At 35.5% G+C, this 12,884-nt stretch overlaps 1 protein-coding gene across 4 annotated transcripts in view; it reads right to left on the reverse strand.

The window, feature by feature from the left end:
* Positions 1-671: 671 nt before the first annotated feature.
* LOC104611188 (Transducin/WD40 repeat-like superfamily protein) overlaps positions 672-12,884 on the reverse strand; it is a 35,748-nt gene continuing 23,535 nt past the window's right edge. Inside the window, exons 10-13 of one of the 4 annotated variants that reach the window (XM_010278163.2) lie at positions 11,709-11,764; positions 9,025-9,116; positions 4,255-4,312; positions 1,538-2,147 (exon numbers count right to left, since the gene is read on the reverse strand). In XM_010278163.2, coding sequence (XP_010276465.1) covers positions 4,303-4,312; positions 9,025-9,116; positions 11,709-11,764 — 158 coding nt within the window. In that variant the 3' untranslated portion in view covers positions 1,538-2,147; positions 4,255-4,302. Of the gene's footprint in view, positions 710-1,537; positions 2,148-4,254; positions 4,313-9,024; positions 9,117-11,708; positions 11,765-12,884 lie in introns of those variants that run through there. The other 3 variants (XM_010278170.3, XM_010278152.3, XM_088903340.1) reach the window with 3 other exon arrangements.

Here is a 12,884-nt window from a genome sequence, read left to right on the forward strand (position 1 = left end):
AAATGTATTATATATATTATATATTTTTTATAATATTTATAATATATTATATATTATTTATTATTTATAATATAATATTATTCATATATTTATATAATATATATTATAAATATAAAAAACCAAAGAACCGAACCGATCAAAAACCGAAACCGGTGAACTAGTTAACCGGTGGTACCGATTCGGTTTCGGTTTGGAGAAATAGAAAAACCGGTGGTACAGTTCAGTTTGCAAAAATTGCCCATAGTTCAGTTAATCGAACCATGGACACCCCTAGTGACATAACACTTTCAGGGTGTGCGAGATGCATCCGACGTGATTCCGAGGTTATCTCTATCATTTTGGTAAAGCAAGTTATATGGTGTCATGCTACGGTTTCGGAGTGCCTCATCAAAACTAAATGAGTTAATTAGGTTAGGTTAACCAGCCGACTTAGAACCCTGGTTCTTGGCCTCATAAGTTTTGCATGTTCATTGAAAAAGGGGATTATTACCGGATTTTCTCCAATGTTTCCTTGTATAGTACGGACTAATAAAATTCAAATAACCATCAACCAGGTCGTTCTATTCATTGATTCATTCCTGCCAAACAAACTGCACTTTAGTTGGTCTAGTCCCTGTTATCACCGGCATCTTGTAATCAGAGAAGTTGGATTGGATCGTTAAAGGCGACCTCCAGACTATGAAAAGTCATATACCACTGCCATGAATGCCTACACAACAAAATCAATTGTAATTTGTGGAGGCATGAGATCGATGCATGGCTCCTTCATAACCTTGATGACTGTTTAAAGTTCAAAAAAACAAACCGACCAACTATATTATCCTCCAATGATTCAAAAGAAACTCTATGAGATGTTCATAAATGGAAATAAAGAGAGTACTTAGAATAGAGTAGATAAAAATATTTTAGATGAGAGAGATTTTAGAAATTGATTGGAGAGTGAGCTAATATGATACCTGTTAGAAGAGATATCTTAGGAGAGAGATTTTAGGAATTTTTCAGGTAATTGGGTTGAAATAGTGAGAGAGAGAATCTGCTAACTTGACTTAATGGGAAAGGTGGGAATGGAAAGGGAGAGAAACTCAAAAAGAATGCAGAAAGGGGGAGTTGTTGGAGAAAGAAGAGCCCATGTACAAGGACAATCTACCATGAATCTGTAATTTTAAGAGGTCTGTAATTTAAGAGGCTAACAGGTACAATGATTCTATTGGTGATCATATATCTTCAGTTTCAAATCAGAATTGGCTATTAAGAGTAGGCCGTGTTTGATGATGACCTTTATCAACCATGACTGAGAACCAGATGATGTTTTTCTTTATATTTTAATTTATGAGACATGAGTTGCTTCTTAAAGGGGTTAGGCTTCTATTTCCAACCTCAGTTTTTTCTTTGAATTATTAATAAAGTCCATGGCTATCCCTCCACCTAGAGTAAATTTTGGGTTTAAAAAAATTAGATTCTCAATAACCATAATGTGAGTTATCACATTTTGCTTTCCAAAGTTAGCCAGAGTGATTCCTCCATGAATTGTGCCACATTGATAGCCAAGTAATTTATCATCAGACTTCTGAGGTTACAAAAATTAAACATTCAACAAAGTCGAAGGCATGTATACCAAATCTTAATAGTTAATACCTCAGCCATTCTCCCTCTTGAATACTAACTAAAAATAATAAAAAAAAAACCATTTCTCCCTCTTTAAACTCATAATGTACCCCAAGTTGGAAAAAACAGATACAGCTATTTAGAAAAAAAAAACAGAAAAAACCCCTCTGCCCATGACATGACAATCTGTATAGCTTCTTGTTCGGCCTGCTCATCAGGAATGCATGCCAAAATTGATGTTTGACACATGTATTATCCACTTCATTAAAAAGAAATCGTTACTGAAATCCATTATGACCCATCATCATCCTTATCTTTGGCACTCTTCTTGCTTTTTCTCTTGGGTTTCAGTAATGGCGATGATGTACTATGATCTTTATCTTTCACTTTGCTTTTCTTGTTGTGCTTGGGCTTTTTTCTTTCTTCACTTTCTTTAGATGCTTTTTTTCTTTTCACAGGCGGTGGTCCATCCTCATTGACCTGGGTCTGATTTGTCTCCTGTTCAACATTTGACAGTGGATCTACTACAATGCCTGAAACTTCTGCTAAGCAAAGAAAAGCACTTAGGACTAGATATGAAAGAGATAGAACTGGATCTACTTCAAAAAAAATGGGGCTGAACAACCTACTAATTCATACTTTAAGTACAGACAGAGATACTGATGTAGCTGAGGAAATAAAAAATGGATAAACTACAAAATACCCTACCTGCGGTTTCCAACAATAACAAATACCAAACCTAGGTTTATAAATTTGCTCCGCACTTACCTCAAGTTATCTGAAAATTATTCTACTGCTGAAAGACCATCTCCTAATGTTGGTCCTAGCTATCAGGGGTCTTGGGACAGGTGACTGCAATACAAGCCTAACCTTCAGCATTTTTGGACAAAGTGGCTGTTCAGTATTGGTTGATTGGTTCTAGTTATTTGTTACTTCTATTGCTATATAGACGAATTACAGGCTACATTATAAGGTATCAGGGCAACATTTACATCCTGCAATTGAAGCAGTGGTTGTGGAGAACGACTGTGGTTATGGCAGAGATCATGGTTCACAATATCAGCAATATTGCACGAAATTTTCACAAAAAAATTCCTATTTTGCTTAGAGCAAAACAAAATTATCTAAGAAATCTTTTTTTTCCCCAATATCTCCGATATTTTGTCAATATGTTGGCAATATTTCAAGGGCAATTTTGGAAACTTCAGAATAGTCAGAAACTGCAGAAATACATGACAAGGGCAATTTTATAATGCACATTCTTTTAGATGATAAACTATACAAGTTACGGTGAACTGACCTCTAAGGTATCCAACCCTGTTCAAGAAATTCTTTCTCTTCTTGTCTCTTCTAAGTTCTTCTTCTCCACTTCATTCTCTTTCTTTATATAGATTTTACAAAACCTATACCCACTGCTTAAGATGGTATAAGAGCAGGTTTAGAGCCTGTTAGTTCTCTCACGAACCCTAAGTCAGTGTTTTCATTTGGTGTTGTCTTCATCTTGGTTCAAGCTTTGGGATAAGACATGGATGATAATGATGATTCTCGTTGTCTCAGTTCGTAACAGGGGCATTGAGGATGATTAGCTTGAGGTTAAAGATCAAGAAGAGATAGAGGTGGAGCAAGTTGAGGAAATTCAGGCACAGGACACAAATATGTTGGTTGTAGTAGATCTAAGGAAGTCATGACTTTACAAGTTCAACTAAAACCAACTCAAGAATTACAAGCTGGCATAGCACAAGTTCCACCAACAATAATAATGGAAGAAATCCAAGAGTTTGCTGAAGAATCAAGAATAGCTGAAAACATAGAGATGGCATTTCCTAAACCAGAGATTTAAGGAAAAGTTCAAAATGCTGCAGTTGATATTTTGGATATGAAAGTTTGTAGTGATAAACAAGGGGAAGATTCACCACAAGATAGGCTAATTAATGATTTTGGTGCTCAAAAGGCTAATGTTATTGGTGATTTAACAAAGGTTATGCAAGGCAGTGTGTTTAAGTAGCTAATTGAAACTCCTACTTTTGTCATTGAGATACATCAACTTTTCATCCTCAAGTTCTTCAAAATTCAAGGGCGAGTTTTTTTTTTTAATCAGGGGAAAACGATGCAGGAGCTGAAGAATTAAATTTGGAATTTTCTGGAATTTTATGTATTTCCATATTTTTGGACAGGGTATTTTCGTCATTTTGTTCAATCCCATTTGGGCCTGGCCATGGTATCTTGTTTTTCTAATTTAGTGGATTTAGTAGAGCTTATCTTCCAATTTAGTTTATTTGCATTAGTAGGTGGAAAGTAATTGTGTTTCTTGATGCACAAGACAAGTCACTCTATAAACAGATGTATTCTCCCTCCCTCCCTCCCTCTATACTTCACTTTTTCTATTGTGTTAGTTTTTTCTACCCTTGCTGCACCATTTTATATTGAAAACCTAGGAGGAATTCTTAGGTATTCAACACACAAAGGGGTAAAAAGGGATATGAATTTATCTATGTATTGGCCTATCATGATTTTTATCCATTCAAATCTATTAGTTTTTCTGTGTTAAGGATTTTTTAGTAAGCTCTCCTGTACAAGATTCAAGTACCATAAGACATATTGAAGGCTATTAAAACCTTGTGATAATGGAAGCATAATATGGTCACTAACCTTCTCCAATGAAATTTGAATCAATCACAACATTTGTGAGCTGCTGCTTCAAGAACACCTGCACCCAATAGTATTAATAGTGAAACAGATGCCATTAAAAAGAGAAGCAAGTTATAAACTATAGAAGAGACACTACTTAAATGCATATTGATTTCTCAAACGTGGATTTCTGTAGATCTCACCAATATGCATTTCCATTAACCTCATTGACTATTCATTCAACTGGATTTGGTTCCAATTTGCAGTCTATTGTAATGGTGTATTTCTTTTGTATATGAGGCAAAGGTGTTATTGTCCTTTAACTGTTATATTTTAAAACCTTATATATACTAATGAAGTGAGCACTTCCCAAACACTGTTTTTTGCACTTTCTTCTTACTCCAGGTAAGACACACATGATATCAGAGCATTGTCTGGCAATAGGTCAATCCTGATTAGGTCTTCTTTCCATATTTGAAATCATAAGAGGAATCAGCAGGAGCCTTGCTAGACTGACCGGACAGGAGAGCTACTTTCTTCCTTATTCTTTGGAGTTGTAAGACCAATAAAATATTCTCTGTGGTGGACAATATACTAGATAGAAGTCTAAAAGGGTTTCAAAAAAGGACTTCTGCTGCACTGGTTGGATGTATCTCTTCAGTTTAAAGGTAATATAGAGTGAAGCAGATTACCGTACCTGCCTGAATAAACCATAGTGAACAAGATAAGATTGGTCTACTGCCTCAGATATCAAGAGATTCATTCAAGACCAGAAGTATTCTGGTTGTATGAGGACTAGTTCTGACATTTTTTGGGCTGGTAAGGTTTCGGTTCATCCCGTGGAGGCTATATTAGTTCTGAGAAGGTGACTCTTGAATTATTGGATGGCCATATAACCTGTGGAGGCTATAACAGTCTCTGAACTTGATTTGTTTGGGTCGTAGAAGGGCAGTACATCCTGGGTAAAGAATTTTTTGTCTTGAAACATTGCTATTTGTTCTTGTACCTGTTATTGGGGTGACATTGCGACCTGGGTGATCAGGGTTCAAATCTTAGAAATAGCCTCTCTGTATATGCAGGCATAATGCTGCATACATCTGTCCCTCCTCAGACCCCACATTGGTGGGAGCCTCATGACTGAGACCTGTTATTGGGGTGACAGCAGCTATCTGGTTTCCTCTCTCATTCTTGCTTGTTGATGGACCTAGTTGTGTGTACAACTATTTTACATAAAAGAGCTTTTTGTAGTGTCTGTTTTTGGTGTTGACAATGGTTACTGAAGATTCGGCAACTTCATGTGATTCAATCTTTACCTGGTAACAGTATGGACAGCATAATCCTCATATCTTTATTGTCCTTTTAAATTGCCTGAATTATTGGAATGGCTCAAGGTAGTAAGGCAATTTATTGGTGGAAGAGGAATACAAGGGTATCTAACCCAAAAGATAATCAATTCAAATGAAGATCCTGCTTATGAAAAGTGGGAAAAGGAAAACCATATGATTATGTCTTGGCTGCTATGTTCAATGCAGCCCAAACTGAAGAAGAATGTCATGTGGGCTTAAACAGCAAAAGGAGATTTTTGGGATCAAGCCAAATCTACATATGCTGAATAAACACAGTGACTTGTAATATTTGTATGTGTGTGTGTGTGTGTGTAAGCCTGGCTGTAAAACCTAGGCCCAATCCTAGAAATTTCCAGACTGGACTAGGTTGAGCTTCTAGATTGGGCTACAAATGATTACCTTTAATTTCCACCCAATTGAACCTCAAACAATCTTCCAAATACCTTTATTGATGGTATCTCAACATCCAATAAGGTCTCCAAGCATTCCCCTACATTCTAAGCTTTAGAAGAACATCTAGAACTTGTAGAATGCCTTCCCTACAATGTTCTACCCCTCCTAACAATTAGGTCAAAGTTCCACCTAATGTATGTCTAATTAGATTCATCCTCTACAACATGGAGAACCTTCCTCTATATTTATAGTGTTTACAAGTTCATTTTCAAGCTACAAAAGGATTACAAGGTTTTCCTAAAATGAATCCATCTCCTTTAGACAAAATGAAAATAAACCCAAAACTCATCATTAACACTTCAAAGGGAATAAATTTTTGAGGTTGATTGATTTTGTGGGACCCATAAGATGTCCCAATCAATCACCCAAGGATTATATCGAACAACGAATCAAACTCATGAGATCTAAATAAGTCCTATGCGAATAGGATTTCTTAGTGCAGCACAGCAACAAGATTTTCCATACAATGATCAACATAATCGTACAGTGGTATCCCACAGTTCTGTGTGACTATATGAACAGTCACATACCAGGTGTAAGAAGTCACCACCTTCTCTCTCCTAAGGACCAAAATCAATCAGGTTTAATGTTTTACGGGCTTTCAACTAATCAAAAAACTTACATAATAATCCTTCCCCTCTTAATGTTTTCATTAGCGCACTTAGGAGAGGAATTATTACCTTCTAGGCATAAATGCATGTCTTCAATCAGAAGGTATAGAAGGCAGCTTGTTAAACTGAAATATCTAACAATTACTTGGCCTGATATTACATTTATAGTCAATGTAGTAAGCCAATTCATGTACTTTATTTCTATGGACATATCCTTCTTTGAGAATGAGTCTTTCTTCCCTATTTCTCCTCAGGGGGTGAATAGTATCGAGGGGAAACAGGTCCAACAAGTCCAACTTCCTTCCATCCTGAATTCTGCTCCTTTTCATGTCTTCCTACGTAAGAGCAGTAGGGATCAGCAAGGTTCAAAGGATGTGGAGATGCAAAAAACTATGCAACCCACACCATCAAACTCCCAAGAGGTAAATCCATCTCAACCAGGTACTCTCATTCCCATTGATACTTCTGTTCTCATTTCTGTTGACAATTCTATAGATGACCTCAACATTCCCATTGTAAAAAGAAAGGGCATCGGTTCATACACTACAAAGCACCTCCATAAGAATAACGCTTGGGTGCAAAAAGGGTTTATCCAAGTGTATGGTATTGATTATGCTGAGACTTTTGCCCCAATACAAAAATGAATTCCATTCAAGCCCTTCTGCCTCTAGCTACTAATTTAGATTAGGAATTACATCAATTGGACATTATAAATGCTTTCCTAAATGGTGACTTGGAAGAGGTGTACATGGTTCAGCCAACTGGTTTTCAAGCCAAAGGTAAGTGAACACAAGGTGTACAAGTTGAAGAAGTCTCTATATGGATATGGCTTGAAGCAATCACCTAGAGCTTGGTTTAGCAAATCTTATATAACTATTCAACAGAAGGGATTTAGACAATGCCAACCTGAGCATACACTTTTTGTCAAAAGGAGTCAAGGAAGAGTTGCAGTTCTAATAGTTTATGTAGATGACATCATTATTACAGGGAATTGGAACTCTAAAATACAAAAGTTAAAAGAGTTCTTGGATACTCTATTTGAAGTAAAACTGTAAAAGATCTTTTTTTATCAATAAAAAAAGCAATTTACTAAAAATTAAGATAAAAGATACAATTGTAAGAGAGCAAGGGGAGAGGTAAGCTCCCTTAACCCTCCCCACATAAAATGTACAAGATTACAATAAAGCCCAAAAACAATTGAACCCTTCCCACCCCTTGTTTGGCAAGTGCATCTAGCCATCTACAAAGGAATTAGCACTTATTTTCACCCACTACAGTCTTAGTTCCATACCCTGAGTCAGCCACTTAAATCTCCTTCTTTCATTAACAAAACACCAAAGTTGTTTGAAACCCCCTATTGCAAACAAAGTCAAGCTTAATTTGAAGCAAAAGATCTAGGACTGTAGTATTATTTTCTTGGGATTGAGGTTTCACATTCACAAAAGGGAATCTTCATTTTGTGGTTTGTCATCCCATCTGTAGTGTTGTGGGTAGACCTGTTCATGGGCCGGGTAGCCCGATGACCCGGCCCAGCCCATCCCGCACCCCGGTTGGGCTTGGTCATGTAATTAAGCCTGCGGGCCTGACCTCGGGCCTAACACAGTAAGCCCGACTGTGTTACGGGCCGGGCTCGGGATTTGTCAAAAAAGCCCGACCCGAGCCCGACTCAGCATTATATATTTTATAAAATACATAATATATATTTTATATATTATATAAAATATATAAACAATATAATATTTATTGAAATATATATATTTATAATTTAATATATACATTTTTTATTTTTTTCTTTATAATTTCTCTCTCACTCTCTATCTCTCTCTATTCAGCCGCTTCAGCAGTAGTACCAACATGGGCTAAATTTTGGGGGGCTTTTTATGAGGGCCGGGCTCGGGCTCGGGCCTTAGAAAAATCTGTTAATACAGAGTGAAAGCCCAGCCCGACCCATGAACAGGTCTAGTTGTGGGCTAAGACTGAGGCTGGGGTTATTAACTTTATAATAGAAGAGCTTAGGAGTCGGTTATCTCTTTCTAATGTATGTAGAAATGTTTATAGTTCTGGTTCTTTTTTGAGGGTGGACTTTTTTGGGGAGTCCTAGTTCTGGTCGCACTTGTACAGATTCTCATTGTACAAGACCTTATACTTTTGAATCTAATACAATATTTTACCTCTTCAGGAAAAAAAAGAAAGGAATCTTCACTTCTCAAGGGAAAAGCATCCTCGATTTCTTATAGGATACAAGTACGATAGGAGCAAAGCAAGCTGACACTCCTATTGATGTTAACCATAGATTGGGAAATTGTGATGGACAACCATTGAAAGATGCAAAGCAGTTTCAAAAGCTAGTAGGAAGATTGTTGTATTTGTCCATGACACACCTTGGCATTGCATATGTTGTTGGAGTCCTCAACCAATTAAGTATTCTCCTAAGATTCCCCACCTGGAAGCAATAGAGAGAGTTCTCAAGTACCTAAAGAAATACCCACGAATTAGCCTGTTGTTTAGGAATCATGATCACATATAAGTCGAGGCTTACACTGATGAAGACTAGGCAGGATCTACTAGTGGATATTGTACTTTTGTGGGAGAAAACTTGGTGACTTTGAGGAGCAAAAAGCAAAGTGTGGTTGCAAGGTCCAGTGCTGAGGTTGAATATAGCGCTATGGCACATGGATGTTTAAATACTTTGGATGAAGAACTTGTTAGGAGAACTAGGCTTTAGTGTATACAGCCTTATATATCTCTATTGTGACAATAAGGCAACTATAAATATTGTAGCTAATCTTGTTCTCCATGACAGAATAAAACACAGTGAAACAAGCACTTCAAAGAAGAAACTTGAGAAGGGTGAAGTGTGTACACTTTTTTTTTGATAAATATGAAATGTGTACACTTTGTCAGTTCCAAGGAGTAGCTTGTTCATATCCTCATACTTTGTGTCACAATGAACTAATGTGACAAGTTGGGCATGATTGACATGTATGACCCAACTTGAGGGGGAGTTTTGTATTTTCTAGTAGATTGTGTCACAAGGGCACTATTGTAATTTGACTTGTTATTAGCTGTCACCTCATTATAAATAAAGAATTAGGCACCTCCAACCTAGATTTTTCGACCATCCAAAATTTCTCTCCTCTTCTTAATCTCCCCTCTCTTTTTTCTTACCTTCTCTTTAATAACAAGGAGAAATAGAATTAATGCAATAGAGAGAATAGCAGCAATAAGAAGAAAAGAGAGAGAGAGAGAGAGAGAGAGAGAGAGAGAGAGGGAGAGAGGGAGAAATAAGAGAGAAAGAGTGGAAGAAAGAATGGCCTATTGGAAAGAATAATCTTCCCAGTCCAGTCAGCCAATATTTATAGATTAATAAAGTTGCTTACAAAGACTATTGTGCCCCTGTTTAAAAATGCGACACAACTTAAGATAGGACACAGTAAACAAATTACATTTAATTAAATAACAGGAAAAAAAAAACAAAACACTCTAAGTATAATGAACATCTTTAGCAAGCTAGAGTAATATGATATATACTCTCCTTGAGGGGGAGCATTACAGTTTATGACCATTTAAGTGTGTGAGAACATTGACAGTTTAGACTTCAGAATTTTCTCAAGTAAAAATACTCATGCTTGTCCCCTTTTATAACTTAATTAGGGGTTTATGTTTAATATTATATATATATATATATATATATTGCATGCCTTTAGGTGGGGAATCAATATAGAGTCTACCAAATAGGAGAAGATGTGAAGCCTTTACTACATTCTCTCTTGCTGTCTTTTCTCTACTCCTCAGTTGTCAATAATCTTCTTAAATCTGAACCGTTTTTACAAGGGTGGATGGAACTTCATCTATTAATGCATTGCTCCCCAAAAAGGTTGTTCTTAGGTAGGTACTAGCAATAATCCACTTGTGGCTATCAATTCAGAAGAAGTTAAGGGAAGTTGAGGACCATTCCTACATTTCACATAACACACTTCTTGTGATGAGAAAGATAAATAATATTGATTTTCTTTTACAGGGTTCAGCTGACCGCTTTGTATAGCTTCCCACTGTACACAGACAATTCTTGGTAAGTACCTTTGCTGATTGATATCAATTTACAAATTTTACCTTTCTCAAAAAATAACTAAATAAGTAATCCCCATTTCATGTCAACACAAAGGAATCATGTTTTGGCATAAACCCCAAATACAATGGATTTTGACCAAGACCTTACTATTGTTTTTATTGGATCATTTACTTGGACTCCCCTATAGTTTCACATATTTGCTAAAGCCTATCCTCTAGTTTTTGTATTACTAAACACCCCCTCTAGTTTGCAACTGCTTTACTTAATCAACCTTCCATCAGGAATTGTTTCTACTTCCATCCAGGAATCTTAATAGGCATAGGTCCAGGGATTTTTATTCCAAAAATACCCCTACCAGACACACTCCACACCTCCAGACCAAGCTATAATGTGGGGAGAGGGTTTTGCTTCCAAAATTTTCATATGAGAAATACTTGGGTGTCTTTTTTGATCAATAATACTAGGGGTATCTTAAGAATAAAAAACCCTGGATCCATGCCCTTTCACATTATCCACTTGTTTTAGGAGGTCATGTGACCATCCCCAAACAGACAAACGGTTAACAGAAAATCAATTAAATAAAGTATTTGCAAACTATAGGGGTGTTTTAGTCATATGTAAACTAGAGGGTAGGTTTTAGTAAATACGTGAAACCAAAGGGCTAAGTAAAAGACCCTTTTTTATTTCAATAATAGGTTAGTGTTGGTTGTATGCAGAGAAAAGCCATGAAAAATATATTATAAACTATAGGAGGATTTTTCTTAATATGCAAACTAGAGGGTAGTTTAAGTAAATACATGAAACCATAGGAGGTGTCTAAATATATGACCCTTTTGTATTTCAATAATAGGTTAGTTTTGGTTGTATGTGAAGGAAAGCCATGGAAAATAGATTATAAAAATTATGGAAAAACAAAAGGTTGTTAGCCCACAGAAACATATAATTTTGCAATAAAGAGTCAACCATCCAAAAGTGTCAAGTTTCAAAACAAACCGCAGAGAGAAGTTGGCGAGTCTTAACATCCCAGAAGCGCAAATAGCCATCTAATCCTGGAATGCCAATCCATTCAGTACAAAATCTAGCAAAAGAAAATGCAACTAAACTTTGACATAGCCATAAAAGTATACTGAAATAGCTCCTAAATTTACCAAGTCACAAAATGAGGATATGTATATATATACAGAAATCATGTCCAAAACTGTCATGCTTACCATAATAGGTCTCAGGACAAAACATATAAAGCCATACTAAATACCAATCAACAAGTTATTTCCCAAATTCACTATTTTATAAAAATTTCTCTTGGACTAAAAAACACAAATTTCTTTTATGTTTTATCATGATGGTTTTTGTTATTTAAGTTTTAAAAGAGAATAGCTAAATCAATCCTCAAAACAATGTTCAAATCTTACAATTTATGATATGATTCACAATTTGAATCATCCCAAGTGTTTTCATTCGAATCATATATCCAAATCATTTTCTGCAAAAATCTTATGATTTTTGGTTGAATCCTATGATTTGATACATAAACCTTACAATTCCTACAATTCACTGTGATTCAAATAAAGTCAATTAAGAATTAGATTTTTAATTTGACGTTTTTTTGTTTATATTTAATTTTGTCAAGGGAGACTTGTTTTAAATCCCATACTAGAAAATGGTTTATTTACATGATCCAAGATTAGATATTGAGTTCACTTTGCATTATATGTAGGTTGAAGAACCATTGTAGATGGATTTATTTGACTTTCAGGTCAAGTTTGACTAAATCATCTTAGACTGTTATTTGTATAAGTCATAAATCTTATAGTTTTAGGTACATATATGGTATATATGAATTAAATAGTTTAAAATCACTTCCCTGTATATATTTAGCCTTTTAATATATTTATATTTAATATTTTGGCAAGCTTGTAAAAAATAGAAATAAGCTTACGATTTATGATACAATTCACATTCAATTCGATTCAACTTACAATTTTCAATACAATTATAATTTTCAAAACATTGGCCTTAAACATATTTTTTCTTATTTCTGTATTAAAGGGAAATTTTGATCTTTTCATAATACTTCCTAAGTTTAATCAAAGTACAACTCTACACTTGAATGTCAATCTTTGTAAGATTTTCAAAATTCCATCTAATTACAAATATCAATATTCAGTA

This window comes from Nelumbo nucifera, chromosome 4 (assembly GCF_055504915.1).
Source record: "Nelumbo nucifera cultivar China Antique chromosome 4, China Antique-T2T, whole genome shotgun sequence".
Classification (NCBI taxonomy): Eukaryota; Viridiplantae; Streptophyta; class Magnoliopsida; order Proteales; family Nelumbonaceae; genus Nelumbo; species Nelumbo nucifera.